This window comes from Akebia trifoliata, chromosome 14 (assembly GCF_017979445.1).
Source record: "Akebia trifoliata isolate Shusen 1 chromosome 14, ASM1797944v1, whole genome shotgun sequence".
Taxonomy (NCBI): Eukaryota; Viridiplantae; Streptophyta; class Magnoliopsida; order Ranunculales; family Lardizabalaceae; genus Akebia; species Akebia trifoliata.
This window is the reverse complement of record NC_141388.1, coordinates 29,962,971-29,981,704: the sequence shown is the minus strand read 5'-3', so window position 1 is coordinate 29,981,704 and position 18,734 is coordinate 29,962,971. Positions and strand designations below refer to the sequence as shown.

Below are 18,734 nucleotides of genomic sequence, written 5' to 3'. Positions count from 1 at the left end.
TAATATATATATTAAAAATAATTTATTTGTTATTTTCTTTCTTTTATAAATGAATAATGATGAATGCACACGGTCTTGGTACGCGGCTGATGTGGCAAGGGCATAGAATCACACATCTTTTTCTTGTGTTTCCCGATGAAAACGATCCATGGTTTTGTGCCCTTGCCACGTCAGTCGTGTACCCAACCACATACCAAGACCGTGTGCATTCATCACGACTCTTTATAAATACTCTCTCTTTCAAATAATTTTCCTTCTCACATACACACACACACTCGCTCTCTCACACTACATTCTCTCAATCTCAATCTCTCAAGTATTCGTATAATTCACACAAAATCACCAATCATTCTCAAGTATTCATATACTCTCAACTCTCAAGAATAATTTTCAAAAAGAAAGGAGAATCGAATTACCAAGCTTAGCAAGGGGATCCAAGTTTCAAGTCTATCAAAATTTAAACCAAATGAGGACTACCAACAACGGATCTCTGATTTTGCCACGTGATTATCCGATTTGGATGACGAATCTCCGATTTTGCCACCTGACATGAATCTCCAAATTTTTTTTTATAACTTTGATTAATGGGACTCCTAAGTTTGATTGTTCTAACTTTTAATTTATAAGCATATGTATTTCCCATCTCTATTTCTCTATTAGTTTGATTTTTAATAATTATTTAATCAAATTAGTAGTTTATAATCAATTTAATGCATAATCATATTCATGATTACACGACCTATTTTGATAATGCTTATGCCCCCCCACTATGAATGATTATGAAACACTTATAGGCATGAGGGGTGATGATGAAGGTAGCAATGTGTCCAAATCATCAAGTCAACCAAACACAAAAAATAAAAGACAAAGGTTCGATGTTTGATAATATTTCACAAGCATTCAACATACTAAAAAGATGGAAATGTAATCCAAAAAGCCAAATGTAATTATTGTTAGAAATGTTTAGAAAACTTCAAACATTGTAAAAATTCTTATCCAAGATAACTTTAACTAGATATTAGTCAAATATTGTTAAGTAGATCGATCACGAGTGAGGTAAGGACGTGATCATATAGTCAAGAAAAAGTACGACACGCTATAGTTAAATTTTTTATACGAGATAAAATGTCATTTCTAATTGTTGAGAAAGATAGTTTTAAAGAATTTGTTCATAATGCATTTTTTTTCCCGATTTTGAAAGTTTTTCTAAAATACCCTTAAAAAAGATGTAATAAAAATATTTCAATAATATATATATATATATCATAATGTACCAGATAAGATTTTCTTCGTCTCTAACTTATAGGCATTTATTCAAGGAATTCAACACATGTGTATTATAGCACATTATATATGTTATGATTGTAAATTACATAAAAGAATAATTAATTTTTCACAACTAAAATCACACCATAGCGGAATGATAATTGCCGAGGTTATACAAAATAGTCTTATAGAATATCAAATATATTGACTATAACCTTAAATAATGCGTCAAATAATCTTCCTGTAGTAGTTTGCCTTAAACAAAATTTATTTAATAATAATGAAATTTTGAAAATTTAGTTCACGTGCGTTGTGCCGTACATATATTAAACCTTATTGTTCAAGAGGTATAAAATATGTTGGTAATGTTATTGAGGGATTTAGAGGATTTATTAGAATGTTAAGACTACCACTGGCCAAACAACAAAGATTTGATGAATGTTGTGTATCTTGTAATTTCATAATCGTTGGATTATCATTGGATGCGCCTCATCGTTGGAAAGTGACTTATTATATGTTAGCACAAATATTAAGATATAAAGTACTAATAAATAATTATGTAATAATGTTAAGATTACCACTGGCCAAACAACAAAGATTTGATGAATGTTAATTGTGTATATTGCAATTTTATAATCGTTGGATTATCATTGGATGCGCCTCATCGTTGGAAAGTGACTAATTATATGTTAGCACAAATATTAAGATATAAAATACTAATAAATAATTATGTAATTATTATGTAATTGAAGCAAAGCTCACATAATTTAGTGAGAAAGATTGGCTAAATGCAGAAAATATTTTTAATTTTTTTCAATTTTTTCTTGAAGCTACCAATTTTTTTCAGGGGTTAGTTATGTTACATCTAATGATTTTTGTTTACATATAACTAGTATAAAGGGACTTATAGAAGATAATTCAGGTAATACCATTGTTAACTTTATGAGATTAAAATTTAAAAAATATTGGAAAGAAATTCCTCTTTCTTTAGCATTTGCATCATTAATGGATCCACGATATAAAACAAGAGTTTTAGAAGTAATTTTGACATTAACTTATGGTCATATGACTATGAATGCTACTTAAAAGAAATTAAACTTAAACGTAAAGAACTTTTTAATTATTATGAACATAGCATTGGTGTAGTTAGTGGTTATATTAGTAATGTTAAAACTTCTTTTTCTTTTGTTGCTAAATCATCAACTTTACGTTGATTATTATCTAGAATTAGGAATTCTAATTCTACCCAAGGTAGCTTGATATCTGAATTACAACGTTATTAAGAATCTGACCCATTGGAGGTTTGTGACGATGATTTCTACAATGTGTTAGATTGGTGGAAATGATATTCTATTCAATTTTGTGTGCTATCTGTAATGACACGTGATTTACTAACTATTTCAATGTCTGCAGTTACTTTCAAATCAACATCTAGGGCAGGTCGAAGACTTATTTCAACATTTAGAAGTCACCTAGTTCCAGAGACAGTGGAAGCGTTGATATGTTTGAAGGATTGGTTCCTTGCTAAGAAAGGAGATCAAACAAGATAAGTGGATCGACTCATTAATGAATTATGACAAATTGATATATGATTATATTAGAAATATTTTTATTTTTGGGTTAAGTTGTGCAAATGAGAGATAAGTGAGTGGGTGTCAACCTGCTTGGGATGTACTCATATTATAGTAATGCAATTCCTCACCCGAAAGTTTAAAGTTCAATGTACTCTCAATTCATATATGTAAATTTATAATGTCATTAGTTATTAATGTTATAATGTACATTGATTATTTGATTGAATGAAGAAGATTAATACAAATGCATTTTGAGATTTGTTTCAGTATATGATTCATTTTTTATCTATCAGATGATCACACTCTAATTTTTTTTTATAAAAAAATTCTAATATAAGATTTACATATTTATAAATTTGAATTATAATTTTAAAACTAAAGTATAGGTTAGGAACAATAATTTAGAAATAGTTTGGGATCTGTTGACTCCTAAAAATGACTCATGAAAAAAACACATGATCCCAACCCTTTAAACACAAAATCCAATGGTTGATATTTATGAGTATCTCGATAACACAAATCTCAAAGATACTTATCCCAATGATAAATCTCAACCATTGGATTTTGCATTTAAAGGGTTGGGATCATGTGTTATTTTCATGAGTCATTCATGGGAGTCAAGAGATCCTAATCCTTTAGAAATTATAGTTTCGAAACTAAAATATGTATATAAATTTTAATTTAAAGTTTAACTTTAAAATGGTAAATTAATACTCTAAAGTATTTATATAAATTATAATATTTAAAAAAATTGAATTTAATATATTTAATGTTTGTCCGAACCTGTACCCAAAAAATCGGGTCAGGTTCGGGTCTGGATACCCGAATGTATATCCCTACCAATGGCTATGGTGCCAAGCATAATAAAAAAAATTTTGGATTCGGCAATTATTCAGTAGGGATTCATTTCGCTTAATCGGATAAATTTGAGAAAATTTCTTTAGAAAAATTGAATTTTTTTTCTTAGAGATTATACAAAATATATTTTTGAATTTCTTAAAAAATCATCCTCTTCAAATTCTCTAAAAACCCTATCTTTTTTTTTATGTTTGAAAGTTGGGGGAAAAAATAAAACTTTGAATGTGGACAATAAAAATGAAGAGTTTCTAATGGCATTCTGAGTTTACTTATTACACCCCAATTTCTTAAATTATTTATCACACCTACTTAAAGATTATGGTGAATCTCCAAAACGTGTACTGAATATGCTAAAATTTCGATTTCGTTACATTGTTCATATTAATTTCCAAAATATGCACTTGGTACACTATTCACTTTGTACGCATCTACGAACTTGTAAGTTCGTCAATTTTAATATCTACAAATTTGTAAGTTCGCCACTTTTAAACTTACGAGTTTGTAGATGCGTAAAAGTGAATAGCGTATCGCATGCATATTTTCATAAATAAAATGGACAGTTTGCCAAAATCGTAATTAGAACAAAAGTCGTGCATTTCTTAAATATCTCTAAAGATTAAAGCAGTCTTCAAACATTACCAAGGTTTGGCTCCAATTATAATCTCAATATTACAAAACATTATAACATTTAGTTCACACAATCTTATTTGTTGTTTACAATTATGATCAGGTTCATATAAAATCCTACACCCAAAATAGAGAAATCTAGAAAAAAAATGAAAATGTACAAAAAAAGGAAAGAGCTTCTATTGGCACCCCAACTTTTATTTATTCTCTACCATTTAATTATTTTCTTTATTTTTAATTGGAAAGTAATAAGGAAAGGTTGGAGTGCTAATAGCAACACTATAAAAATATAACATATTCTAGGGTGAATTTATTTGCACACATCCAATTATCTTATTGTATCATTTTCTTGCGACACCCACCAAAAAGGAAAAATACTTAATTGCACTCATCTAATAAATCTATTTAAAGATCTATTACTCACGACACCCATAAAAAGCTAACGAACCTATTTTTTCTTCTTCTTTGCATCAAGAAAAATTTTAATGAGGGTTTTAAATTATGATCTTACTTGTTTTTCTTACCCTAACACCTACAATCGAGTCGAAACCATTCATATGAGAAAGGTATATTCAATAGGTACTTGTCGAATATGTTTTGTAATGTTTGGTAGGTACTTATTGAATTTGTTTGGTAATATTCGATATTTACATGCTGAAGCTATTGAAATTTTTATGAATTTTTCAAATCAAAATCGTCATTTTAAAGATTTTAATAGTGATTTTTTCATCTTCATTAATGATTAAATGTATAAAAAGAAAAAGAAAAAAATGAGTGAATTTAATTTAAAAGAAGAATCTTAAATCTAATCTCCATTTATTCAACTTCTCACAAAATTTAAAAGAAGATGAGTATGAACAGAGAGAAGAAGAAAATTACGTCTATTTGTTCAATAAATTATGATGGGTGAAATGAGTAAATGCAAAATGGGAAAAATTAAAAAAAAATTAAAAATATTTTTCACTTAAAAGTGGGTACAATTAATCATATCGCATGTGAAAAGAGAGCCACCCCATATTTTATGATTAATCTAGAGATTGTTGATTAATCCTTCATTTCGATGATATAATCAACTAACGTTAGAATTATATGATTTTTTTTTTTTTTTTAATGATGAATTTTGTGACTATGGTGCCAACTGCCAAGGATAACAGTCGATTTTTATTGCCACGTGTTAGATGTTAAATAATACACGTGGCATTAGATTTCTGTGATGATCTCTGTTAACGGTCTTTCCACCATTGGAGCTTGGAAGCTCAGTTCTCAAGCAGCAACGCCAACAGCAAACGAACTCTAAGTTTCACCTAAGCAGCTGTGATGGTTGTTGAGGTAGCAAAATTAGGGTTAGGGTTTCATTTCAACTCATCTTCTCATCTTCCTGCACTGCCACCACCATTTTCTCCTTCAAGAAAAAACCGTCTGATCAGACTTCCAACTCGCAGAGAAAAGCTCTTCTTCTCTTGTTCTCCTTCAGCATCTCTCGTAGACGAACAAAAACAGATCTCCTTCACTGAATCAGAATCTCTCCTCATCGAATCTCTTTTAGGGATCCAAGGAAGAGGTCGCTCTGCTTCTCCTCAGCAACTCAAGGTCTATTTTCATCTCTAATCTCTCTTTTTTTAATCTTTGTTTGTAAAGTTGATTTCAGATCAGATTGCATTGTAGCGGACGATCCTATTTGGATTTTCTTGAGTCGTTCTTGTTAATTTTCTTCTTATTTTAACTTAGTTAGAAGATCATATATACGTAATTAAATTTCTTTTTCTTTTGGGTTGATTTTGGGAAATTACACAGGATGTAGAACGAGCAGTGCAAAATTTAGAAGGTCAGGAAGGCGTGCCCAATCCTGTGAGTGATTTTCTAATTGATTTTTATTTTTTCTTGGTGTAATGGATTCTCTTAATAATGGTTTTTTGATCCTAAATTAGAGCCCATTTGGATACACTTAAATTTTTTTTATTTTTTCAATTTGAAAGGTTTATATGTTTGTTTGGATTAATTCTTAAAAACGTACTTTTTTTAAAGTTTTTTTTTTTTTTAAATTTACTTTCTCCCACAATTACTTTCTACTTTCTATCCAAACGTGGCCTTATAAGGGGCCATCTGAGATGTAAAACTTTGAGATCACTAAAGGGACCTTGCTTTAACAAGTATTTTTAGACGATTGTATGCCAATTTTTTTTTTTGCTTTGATGGTTTTGTGTAATGTGTATTCTTTAAATGGGATCAAATGGTTGCAAATAAATTAAATTCCCAATGGTTCATCACATCAAGAGGTTAATACTAATGGTGTGGATAGGGCATTGTGTTGGGACTTTCTTATTCATCCCATAAAAAAAAAATCGAGTATTTGTTGTCTTCTCCACTTCTCTACGATAAAATTGAAATGACATCAGACCTACACAATCCGATATGATTGCTAGTGAAGATTACTTCTTGGCATTTTGAGTATTTATATCCTTTGCAAGTAACCATATCTATGATGAATACACTACAGACAAGCTCCAATTTGATCGAAGGTCGTTGGCAACTAATTTTCACGACAAGACCTGGAACAGCATCTCCAATTCAGGTTTCCTTTTGTTTAAAAAAAATTAATAATGTAATTCTAATTAGAGAATATATGGCTTTTCCACTTCAATTTCTTTATTTATTCTGTTTCCTGAGGCCTAGAATAGTTCTTTATCATTTTATAATGTGCTTATAGACACCCTGATGCTTAAAATTTTATATCCTATATAGCCTAAGTTTTAATAACTCCTAAAATATATGTTTCTTGCCAGTGACATTTTGCACAATTTGTTATTGGAGTAGCTCTACAGGAGTAAAATACTGGAAAGTCGATTCGGTTATTTTGGGCATGTACAACAAAGCCTAATAAGGGCTTAGACCCATAGCTCACTTGGTTTGACACATTGCAAAGCAGCTTTGAGGTCGTGGGTTCAAGTCCAACTTACCCATTAAAAAAAACGGAAGATATAGTTATAGATGAATTGAATGAAGGTATAGGATTCATGTTACCAAGCCAAAATAGTTAAGGTATAGCATTGCTAGACCATTAGGACTAGTCTGGTTTAAAATTTTCAATCTCATTATTCAAGGAAAGGAAGTTTCTTTATCATTCGACAACTTTAGTGTTAAGAAAACATGGGCAATCGTACCAAGAAATGAATAAAAAAGAAACAAACGCAAATCACACAAAGAACTCAGATTTTACATGGTTCCCTTGAGATTGAGGTATATCCATGGATCACACCGATTCCACTATGAAGAGAAAATTTGCAGTTACAGATTTTACCCTTCACCAAAAAGAGAAAATGTATACCCTGGGAAAACATAACTAGGGTCTAACACTAGTGAAATTATGAAAATACCCTTGCTGACTACTACCATCATGCTCCACAAACAATGACATTTAGAGCATCTCCAATGGAGATGTTAAAATCCACAAATTGAAGTTGCCACGTAGGCACTTTTGTCAAATGTTAGCCCATTTTTAACAAGTGAATTTACTTAACATGTTCAAGAACTTCAACGTACGCACTAGTGCACACATGTTAAGCCACCTTTTTGTAATTGTTGGTTTTCTTTTAAAAATTTTAAACTAATAAAATAGTCATTGTTGACTATTATTTTCAAAACTAACACATTAGCAAGCTGATGTGGCTAGCCAAACCGCTAGCCACAGTTAACACATGCATTAGCGTCCGACACCCTTAACAAGTCCACTAACTTGTCCATTGGAGCAATTTGTAGGCTAAATTTTAGCTCCTGACACTAACTTGTCCATTGCAGATGCTCTTAGAACCAACAAGAAACCAGATTCCTATAGGGCCTATGACTCATAGTCATAGTCACTAAATAAGATTTTGTAGACTGAATGCTTTGATTATGTGATCTATGATATATAGTTTAGGAAAAAATTTCCTTGTGCTTACAAATATCCATTTCCTCTGTCATTATACACTGCAATGTTTTGAAATTCATGCTGGGTTAGATAAAAGCATCTTTGAATTCATTTTCATAGAATGATTTATGTACTGTTTCTCTCATATCCGCTCCATTGGTGGATACTTGTATGAACTTTTTGCATAATGTTGCCTCCTTTTTCTCCTCGATTAAGAATTGAATTGCATCGTCTTTATGGGGAGGCCATTCAATTATATTCATAGTAATTGATACTTTTAATGTTCAAGAAAAGAAGTTGAGATGATGTATATATGCTTATTGACATGTTGTATAAGATGTGTTTGTTTTCCAGTCATTGATTTTGCCAATAATCTTGCTTTTATTTGGTAATTTTCTCTTATTGCCCTAGCTACGATGTTTGTTTAATAACTGTTGCATATACCTTTGCAGAGAACATTTGTAGGGGTTGACATTTTCCGCGTCTTTCAAGAGGTATATCTCAGGACAGATGATCCAAGGGTATCCAATATTGTACGATTCTCTGATGCAATAGGTGAGCTAAAAGTAGAGGTATGCCATCATTATCTCTTAATTGTTGTTATAATATGCTTCAGTGATCATTGTGCAAGCATAACAATATTCACATGCTTCTCTCAACAAAGATAACTATCTTCATAAAAATAAATAAAAAAACAATTAATATAATTATGCTTTCATTTGTTTTTTTGGACGGTAATATAATTATACTAGATATGAGCTGTGAAACGTATATTATAACAAATTCGTGTGGCCTTTCTATTCCAATATTTTAGATTTGAAGAGACAAATCTTCATCTTTGAAGACAAAGGACTTGACTTACAAGATTTAATCTTCTCCATTCTATTGTTTGTATTCTCTTGAGGAAAGGTTTTCAATGTCTTTAGGGGAGTCTTTTTTGAAGATTTTATTGTTAGGTGGGATTGTATCTGTAATTTGGTAGTTAATTAGTTGTTTCTTATTGCTGTTTTTCCTTTCTCGGTGATTCATCTCGAACACCTTGTACATTCTCTCTTTCTTTTTTAGTAAATCTTCTTTGCCTATAAAAAGAGAAAAAACAAAAAACAAAGAGACAAATCTTTACTCAAGCATTGTTAGGGTTGATTGAGGGCATATATGCAATGAATGTTTCTCGTTGATATATCTAGCTTAATATATAACTGTGTGTGGCTCTGCATTATGTTATTGTAGTTGCAATTTACAAATCTAACATCCTTTGCATTGGAGATGGTGTTCAGGGATCACTACCCAGAAAAGCTTTTCGATTAGATTATAGAAAGCAATAATATATACCAGATACTAGGTCTCTTTACAATGGAGTTAGAGTTGTGCACGAGTCAGGTTAAGGCAAAACAAACTCTTCCCTTGCAAGCCAAAGACTAGAGCAAAGGCCTAACATGTTATGACTGTGATGTTAGATTAGAGAAAATAAACAAAAAATGATGTGAAATAAAATAACAAAATAAATTATAAATACCGTAAAATACTGTCTTAATATTGAAATGAGCGAGGCTTGTATTGGATACAATAGCCTTAAGACAGATTTCGCCCCTGTGATGTGGTAATAGTCTTTGGACGTTTATCTTCCAGGATACAATGCTCCACACATGCACAAGGCAGCACTCCTAGTGTATACGTACAATTGAACTTGTACTGTGATTTGTACTCTCAAGGACACGAAGAAATCTCTTGAAAACAGAAGGGCACTATGCAAATTAAAAACTCGAAAATTTAATCATGTAAAAAAGGAAAAAAATGAGAATTTATAGAATTAGAAGTGTCTCCCTGGACAATCACCAAGACTGGTGAAACGTGTGCTTGGGTTGTGACTATTCGAATAGACACACAATTCTATAGAGTTGTGACACCATTTGTCTCTTCGAATAGTCATAAGTTGTAATCCGTTGAGTTCAACTCACTAGATAAATTAATTAAAGTAAAAGGTCCAACAAATTTTTAGCGAAAGTGGGGTTTTCACACGCACCCATGTGAGGTTTAAATCCGAAGATTTGCACCCCCCTGCGCTCGCACACATGCATTAGGGTTTTTCGGACCAATGGATCAAAATCCTTTTTAGAACCCATGGGCCCTCATGTGCTCGTGGGCTTTTCTCATATCTCTCTCACACTTACTACACTATGTGAGAGTTTCCATATAAGAGTTACACTCTTTAGTTGTTTCTATCCGATGTGGGACTAAAATATTACACCACAACTTACAAACAAACCACTTAACTCTTACTTTCACTTTCACTTTTACTTTTGCTTTTACTTTTACTTCCACTTCCATTCAAACATTAGAATAAATCCCACATTTATCCGACATAACATAGTATATATTGGGGTTATTTTTCTTGAGATCCTCCAGCCCTTCCCCTTGAATGGCCTCCAACGCTCAAGTAACGAGTCAAGTAAGAATTCATTTAAATAAAGTAATAAGTCAGAGTCTGCGAGATTGCGTACCTTTGCCTTCGGTTGAACCTCTACTTATGGATCTTTCTCCGAATCCCTACAAATCTGGGCTTCCTAATTTGAATTTCTTTCTTTCCTAGAAATATCCTCATGAAAGATTTCTTTCCTTATTGCACGTGATTCATAGTTATCATGATGCCACGTGGATATAATTTCCTGAGTTTAGTTATCAAGTGCCTAATATCTATTTAATTTTTTTGGCATTCCATGTTTATTAAGAACTGTGACCACACACAAAAGCATGGTTTAATTCAAAATTTTAAACATTGTGTGTTTAAACTGAGCATGGTTTTTCCCAAACATGCCGAAGCTTTTTCCCCGTTTCAGGCAGCAGCATCAGTCAAAGATGGAAAACGTATCATTTTCCAGTTCGATAAGGCAGCCTTCTCTTTAAGATTTTTGCCATTTAAGGTCCCATATCCGGTGCCTTTTAGGCTTCTTGGAGATGAAGCCAAGGGTTGGTTGGACACCACATACTTATCCCATTCTGGAAACATCCGTATCTCTAGAGGAAACAAGGTATTTAACTGCTCAGTAGTTTGGTAATTATTTAAATTGACGTTCCCTATTTCAGTATTTCTGAAATTATTAAGAGAGATTCTATGTATTGCCACCCTAATTCACATGTAAATCACCAAAGAATTAGCACACATCTTGGGATGGCATTAGTAAAAGTTGGTGTGGCAATAGAAGCTCTCTTATTAACAATGTCAAAATAGCTGCAAAGAATAGCTTAAATTTTAGTTTCTCACTTGCTAAGGACACCCAAAAACTTCTATATAGTGCAGGGAACCACATTTGTGCTGCAAAAGAAAACTGAACCCAGGCAAAAATTACTAGAAGCCATTTCTACTGAAGCAGGAGTAACAGAGGTTAGATACCTCAAATTAGAACATTTTCGCACACACACACCATTATGCATCTTTTTCTTGTGATTTGATAATATTCCCCCACTTTTCTGATTTTTCGTTTGGGATAACATTTGCAGGCCATTGATGAACTTGTCGCCTCGAATCAGAGTGGTGGCAAAGGAGAGCTAGAACTTCTAGCGGGCGAATGGCAATTAATATGGAGTTCGCAGGTTATTTTAGAGAGCTGCCATTGGCACCCCAACTTATATTTATTACACCCCTATTTCTTATATTATTTATCACACCTCAATTAAAGATTAAAACGCACTGTTCAAACATTATAAATGTTTGGCTCAAATTATTATCATTATGACAAAACATTATAACACTTGGTTCAAACAATTTCAGTAGTTATTTACAATTATGATTTGGCTCATATAAAATCCTAAACCCAAAAAATAGAAATCTAGCACACAAAAAAAAAAAAAAAAACCAAGAGAGCTGCTATTTGCACCCCAACTTTTACTTATTCTCTTATTTTAACCTGATAATGGCATTCAACTAGTTATGTATTTTACTGGGGTAAATTCTATAATTTCATCAATTCATTTTGAAAAATATAGATTGATTGGTATCATGCACGTGTTTAAGTCAAATCATTTATTTTCTCAAATTGTTGACTACTTTTTTGTCTTGCTCTAGCTTCATCTTTGACTGAGTTTTCATTCTTTCATTAGACATGGAATTCGCAGGAGGCTTGTATTTTTAGTTGAGAGCATCTATTGCCACACCAACTTTTGCTAACGCCACCCCAAGAGGTTTGCTAATTCTTTGGCAATTTACATATGAATTGGGGTGGCATTAGCAAAAGTTGGTGTGGCAATAGAATCTCTCTTTTAGTTTTAGAACCTTTGTTCCAATATTGGTGATCGCGTCTGCTTTGTTGCTGAATTCCTAAATGTTGTTAGCAGTTCCAATTTTAAACTTCCCTTTTTTTATTTTCGCTTTGTTGCTAGATCAGTTCTGGATTCTCTGCTGTTACATGATTTCCATATCTTCTGAGAAACAAATGAGATCAACAGATCTCTAATTAGATTAAGGAACTTTTGGTCCTTCATTTTTTCACTGGAGACACTAAAATACCTTCATTGTATTTATTTTCTCTATTATTCTAAATTAAGTCCTTGGCTAATGATATAGTGGTAAGAGCAGAAAATATGTTATTGTTTGTCCTATAACTAAAAACACATATTCTTCTTGTTTTTCTAGTTTATTCCTCTGAAAACTGTTAACCAACCAACTACTCCAAAAGACCTATCTGTTGGAGAGGGGAAGAACTATGAATATAAGAGGTTCATGGGCCTAAACTGGGGTATGACACCTGAGAGTGGAGGAAAATATACACTCAACACCCCCAGTCATAATGGTGGAAAGAATCGAAACCGTGACCTAAACGAACCTAGAGCTCTGATACCATGTTAACCAACCAACTACTCCAAAAGACTGATCTGTTGGAGAGGGGGAGAACTATGAATATAAGAGTGGAGTAAAATATACACTCAACAAAAACATTCATGTCTCCTAGAAACTACTGAATTTTCATTGTAGTTGTTTACGTATCCATCATTTGTGTCGGAGTTAAGCTGAATCTAGTCTCTTTGCATTGCAGATAGAAACTGACAGTTGGCTAGAAAATGCTGCTAATGGTCTTATGGGCAAGCAAGTAAGTTGCAGAAATGAAACTTAGTATTGTTCTCATATTCTTTTGGAGTACATATGTCTCCAAAATTTTTTTAATAAATAAATTATTTTCTGTCTCCTGGATATAACATTTTTATTGTTTCTTATTCAATTATATATTACTCCTTCAGATTGTCAAGGAAAATGGACAACTGAAGTTTTTAGTAGACATCTTTCTTGGGTTCAGATTTTCCATGGATGGAACTTTTATGTGAGTTCTCTAAACTTGGCTTCCCTTTAAGCTTAATATTTGTGATCTTTGCTTATAATCAAATATATTAGTTAATCACGTTACTAAGCTTTGCATAAATCGGATGTGGACAGAATTCTAGTAGCAAAAAATATTATGATATTAGGGAATTAAAAAAAAATGGTTTTCATTATTATAAAAATAATATAATCATTAATGTTTTTGTTCACTTTCTTTTTCAAGTCAAATGTTGAAATATGCGAAATAGTTTGGCACACCATTCATTTGAAAAATGAAAGATTATTGAAATGGAAATGACAACTTTAATGGAATATACAGGAGCTTCATGTCTAAATTGATGGTACTTAGTGCCAATATGCTAATGGGATGCTCATTCAACTTCAACTGTACTTGCTCACAAGACTCGTGGATCAACTATTCGAGTTGGCCGCATGAATCCTAATCCATCATTCCAGTTAATTCAGGGCCCTATCCTTCATTCATAATTGGAATTTTTAAATGCCTTAAGATTCTTCTCACTATGCCGATCTCCCCCACTATCTAGAGTTTGTCATGCCCCGAATTCTGGGTTCACAATGTTGCTCATGATCCATGATTAAACTTGTGATCCAAGACATAGGGGTGATATAAAAAAATTAATTAATTTAATTATTGGATCAATAATAATCATCAAGTTTTTTTGATAAAAGAACTTAATTAATTATTCATTCCTTACATTCATAAATCCAAAACAAAAAGGAAAAGAAACACTTGAACATATTATCATAAGTCAAATTAAAACCATAGCCTTGTTCACCCATTAACATCAATTAATAGAAATCACTATAAGTGAGAAATAATCATTAAATTGTTTCCTCTCGATCCCATGCTTCGTCATTACTTCTTTCAATCAAAATTTGAAATTTTATATAATAATAAAAAACTTAAGCCACAAAGCTCGGGTAGGAACTCATTTCTACCTTTTTCTAAGAATTAATATAAGATAAATAAATAAAACATGAAAATTTTACAAGAGAAATATATTCATTATCAATAACATTAGTAAAACTTCAATAACAATAATAATGTAAAAAATATCATAAAATATTGTCACCATTGTCATCGTATTCCCAACATAGAATTCCGTAATAAATCTAATTACATCACAATTTCAAAAATGGAACTCTCACATTCTATCATAAATATCTTATTTTAATAAAGATAGAAATGAAAATATGAACCTACCTTTTTTTTACCATGAGTCTATGATTTGACTACATTGATTCATTAGATTCTACGAATAATTCTTTTGTCTTTAATAATAGCAAATGATCAAGGCTTGATTGAGATCAAAAATATTTTTTTTTCAAAGATGAAGATCTCTCTCTCTCTCTCCTAAGGATGAGATTAAGCTTTAAAATAAAATAAATGAGTGCTCTTAAAATTTTCGGGAATAATGTCACAAGATGTTATCTCATTTCTTTACCATAAATATTAATTCTCCTACTAATCTAGGTCACTCACAAATTAAGGAAATCTTTGACTATCTTAAAATTCTTTCCTTACTTTAACATGAATATAAAAACATCAACTTGAATTTTAAAAAGAATTTCTTACATGAACTAGGTCTATTTAAGAAATGATTTTAAATTTTAAAATAATTTCCTAATCAATTCTCATATCATCATAATCTTAGATGATCTAAGGGTTGAAATTAAAGTTATACTTGTTGTTTTTTTTTTGTGCTATATTACCATTCAGTTATAAAGGAAATAAAACACTTATTAAGGACCTCCACAATATGTAAGCTTTCTATAAATTTTATTTGTATCCTATTTAGAGATTGAATGATACCAACATGAGACTCAGTGTATTCAAAAAAATAATTCCAGCAATTTTGATTTAATTGAGGAAGTCTTTTGAATATTTAAAAAAAAAACCTAAGATAGCACCAACTTTTCATAAAAGCTCTCAATTTTAAATTAAATAAAAACCCTCCCTATGCATTATAAATTACATTATAACACCATCGTCAACTAATCATTTTCATAGTGACTCATTTATCATTTTTTAACAAATACTATTCACATCACATGGATTTTTATAATTTGAGTTACTAATTTATCTACCAGATTTATTTATTTGGTCCATACATTTTAATTAATGACTCAATCATATAAAACCAAAAATTATATAATAGTATCCCACTTCTTATCTCATAAAATTAATAAAATTTTAACAATGAATGGAAACATGAAATTAATCAATATTTTTTTTCCATAATTACGTTGACTTCAAATTTTGACAATTAATTGTCTAACATAATAAATTATCGAAATGTTGATTATGAAACTATCATTATGTCAAAACAAAAGATATTAATCATAATCTATCACCATCAAAGAGGTTTTCAGGAGTATTATTGATTAAATGATTTCATGGATTTTTATATCAAGGGTATTATGGTCTACATATACATGGATACACTCCTTACTGGGTCTGTCAATGGAATTCTTTGCATATCACCAACCCATCTCAATGACCAGTTCTCAACCAATAAGAGCTAGTCCTATTTTTTTTTCTCGGTTTATTTTTTCTCTTGGCATTGTCATTTCTCTCTCTCTCTCTCTCACAAGTAAAATTTTATTAATCAAAGAGCTAGTTGAGGTGACCAGCCAAGATAGAAGAAAATACAATAGAACCCCAAAGCAACCTAAGCCAAGAACCCCATTACACCCCAAAGATGCTACAGACCTGATCCTAGTGGAATAGTAGGTCCTCAAAGAAGACCCCCTTTGAATTCTTTGAAGATTTTACACCAATAAAACAGAAAACCCATAATTGAAATGATCTTGTGGATTGATTGCTCTTTTCCCTCAAAGATCCTTCCATTCCATTCCTTCCAAATCCCCCAAGAACTAGTGAATGGGATAGCACTCCATAATAGCCTCTTAGACTTCCAGAAGGATGAACCTAGGTGTAACCAGGACTCAAAGAATGATCAAACTAATAGTGTGCACAATACCCTATGCCATAGTACATAAAGAAATGCACCCAAATCTCCATGGCCACCACAAAATGAATGATGAGATGGTTGCCAAATTCTCCTGCTGCTTTGCACAAAGTACAAAAAAATTAGCTCTGCAACAGCCTCTTTTTAACAGTTGATCCATGGTTAGAATCCTTCCCCACACTGCTACCCAAACGTATAATGATACCTTCAAAGGGACTTTTGGTCCCCACACTGCAACATCCGGAAACGAAAAGTGGTCCCCACTCACCATGCTGAGATAAAATGCATTTATTGAGAACCTGTCAGCTGAGTAAACCCAACCAATATCTAACATCTTCACTATCCACACTATGAGAGACACCATCAATGGATGCCATCAACTTTGCCACCTCAGTTATCTCCCAATCGTTAAAAGTCCTATCAAAGCCAAGATCCCAACCAGATTTGTCATAATTTCTGCCCAAAAGAAGCTAGAGACAAGCAAGTTTTTCTTCCTTGAAATGGCAAATAGACCTGGAAATTGATGTGTTATATTTCCCTTATTGCAGAAAATCTGACAAGAGAATGTATGATGTTACAATGGACGATGCAGCCATCCTGGCTGGTCAATTTGGACTTCCTATGGAGATGAAGAGCAAGTTCAAGATTGAGTTGCTGTAAGATCTAATTAAAATTCTTATATTGATAAGGAGATGCATCGGCCATCTTGACTTACTTGTCAAGACTTATGATTTCATTATCTTTTGCAGGTATGTCGACGACAAGATCAGAATAACCCGAGGTTATAACAAGATACTCTTTGTCCATTTACGAGTTTGACAGATCTAAAAAGATATAATTTTCTTGGAAAATCAGTGAAAACTTGGACAGGTTATTGGCAATTAATGTTCTTTGGATGGTTTAAGATATGTAATTTCATTTAAGTTAATTATCTAACTGTGGGACTTTGTAAATGTAAGAACTGTTATCACGCTGGGTAAGGGTTTCCTGTATAGCCTGTATCATTGAAAAGTTGTTTCCCGAAGTCAGATTTTTTCTGTTGGTTTATCAGTTATGAATGGGCAAATACCATCCAATAACAATTAGTCTTTTAGTAATTTTGTATAGATATGGTAGATGGAGCACACCCCCACATGTTTTGCTGAATATTTGATATACCTCTGTGTTTTTGGACTGGAGTTATACACCCTTTCCTTACAATCTACTCTAGAAGACTAACAGGAGATGACCTAAAAGCCCCTCTTCATCAACTTCTTAGTTTTTTTTTTTTTCTTACGTGTACGGGCCCAATAGGATTTGAGCTGAACCAACTCATCTAAGTTGGCACCTTCAACCTCTAGTTTTAACTTGTAAATCATCTATTGTCTCCCAAAAAGCTGTGATCTTTGAACTCTTGAACTTCTGGTTACTTATTTTTAACTTGCCCAACCACCTCTCGTCCTTCAACTTCTCTCTTGGAGACTGGGGGTGGGGTCTGGTTCAAACCGAGATCTTTAGGGCGGTTTGATTCGATTTGGAATAAGTTGCAATTCGATTCCGGATTACGAAAATAGAGAACCAATCAATTTGATTTAGTTCTCGGATCAAACCAAATTGAACCCTTACGTAATAAATATATATATATATGGGTCAGGTTCAAGGCCATATGAGAAAACATATGTAAAAACTTTCGTTTTTAATAAAATTTTAAAATATGGGTTAGAAATTTTGGATTGAGCTGATTTTTTGTGAGGATGATCTCTATGATGGGAAGATCATCAAAAAAAAAAAAAAAAAAATCAGCCCTATCTGAAACTTCTAACCCCATTAAAAGTGATTTAGAATGTGGACCGTCGATTTTTTACCAATTTTTATCACTAATTTGTAAATCACTTTTGATGGATTTAGAAGTTTCTGATTGAGCTGATTTTTCGTGAGGATGATCTTTTCATCATAGTAACCATCCTTGCAAAAAATCAGCTCAATCCAAAACCTCTAACTCTTATTTTGAAAAACGAAAGTTTTTTCATATGTTTTCTCATATGGCCCTTGAACCGCCCCCATATATATATATATGAATAAGGGACATATGAAAAAAACATATGTAAGACATTGTAACATTAATAGATTTTCAAAATATGGGTTAGAAGTTTGGGATTGAACTGATTTTTTGTGAGGATGATCTCTAAGATGATTTAGAATGTGGACCGTCGATTTTT

General features: G+C 32.0%; 1 protein-coding gene across 1 annotated transcript; it reads left to right on the top strand.

Moving 5' to 3' along the window:
* Positions 1-5,486: 5,486 nt before the first annotated feature.
* Positions 5,487-17,586, top strand: LOC147386708 (Plastid-lipid associated protein PAP / fibrillin family protein). Its single transcript, XM_086424131.1, has 11 exons — positions 5,487-5,915; positions 6,120-6,173; positions 6,823-6,897; positions 8,685-8,804; positions 11,070-11,261; positions 11,531-11,614; positions 11,731-11,823; positions 13,263-13,316; positions 13,465-13,544; positions 17,085-17,192; positions 17,286-17,586. Exons 1-11 carry the CDS (start codon positions 5,643-5,645, stop codon positions 17,353-17,355), a joined length of 1,203 nt encoding a protein of 400 aa, XP_086280257.1. The 5' UTR covers positions 5,487-5,642; the 3' UTR covers positions 17,356-17,586.
* The last annotated feature ends 1,148 nt before the right edge of the window (positions 17,587-18,734 follow it).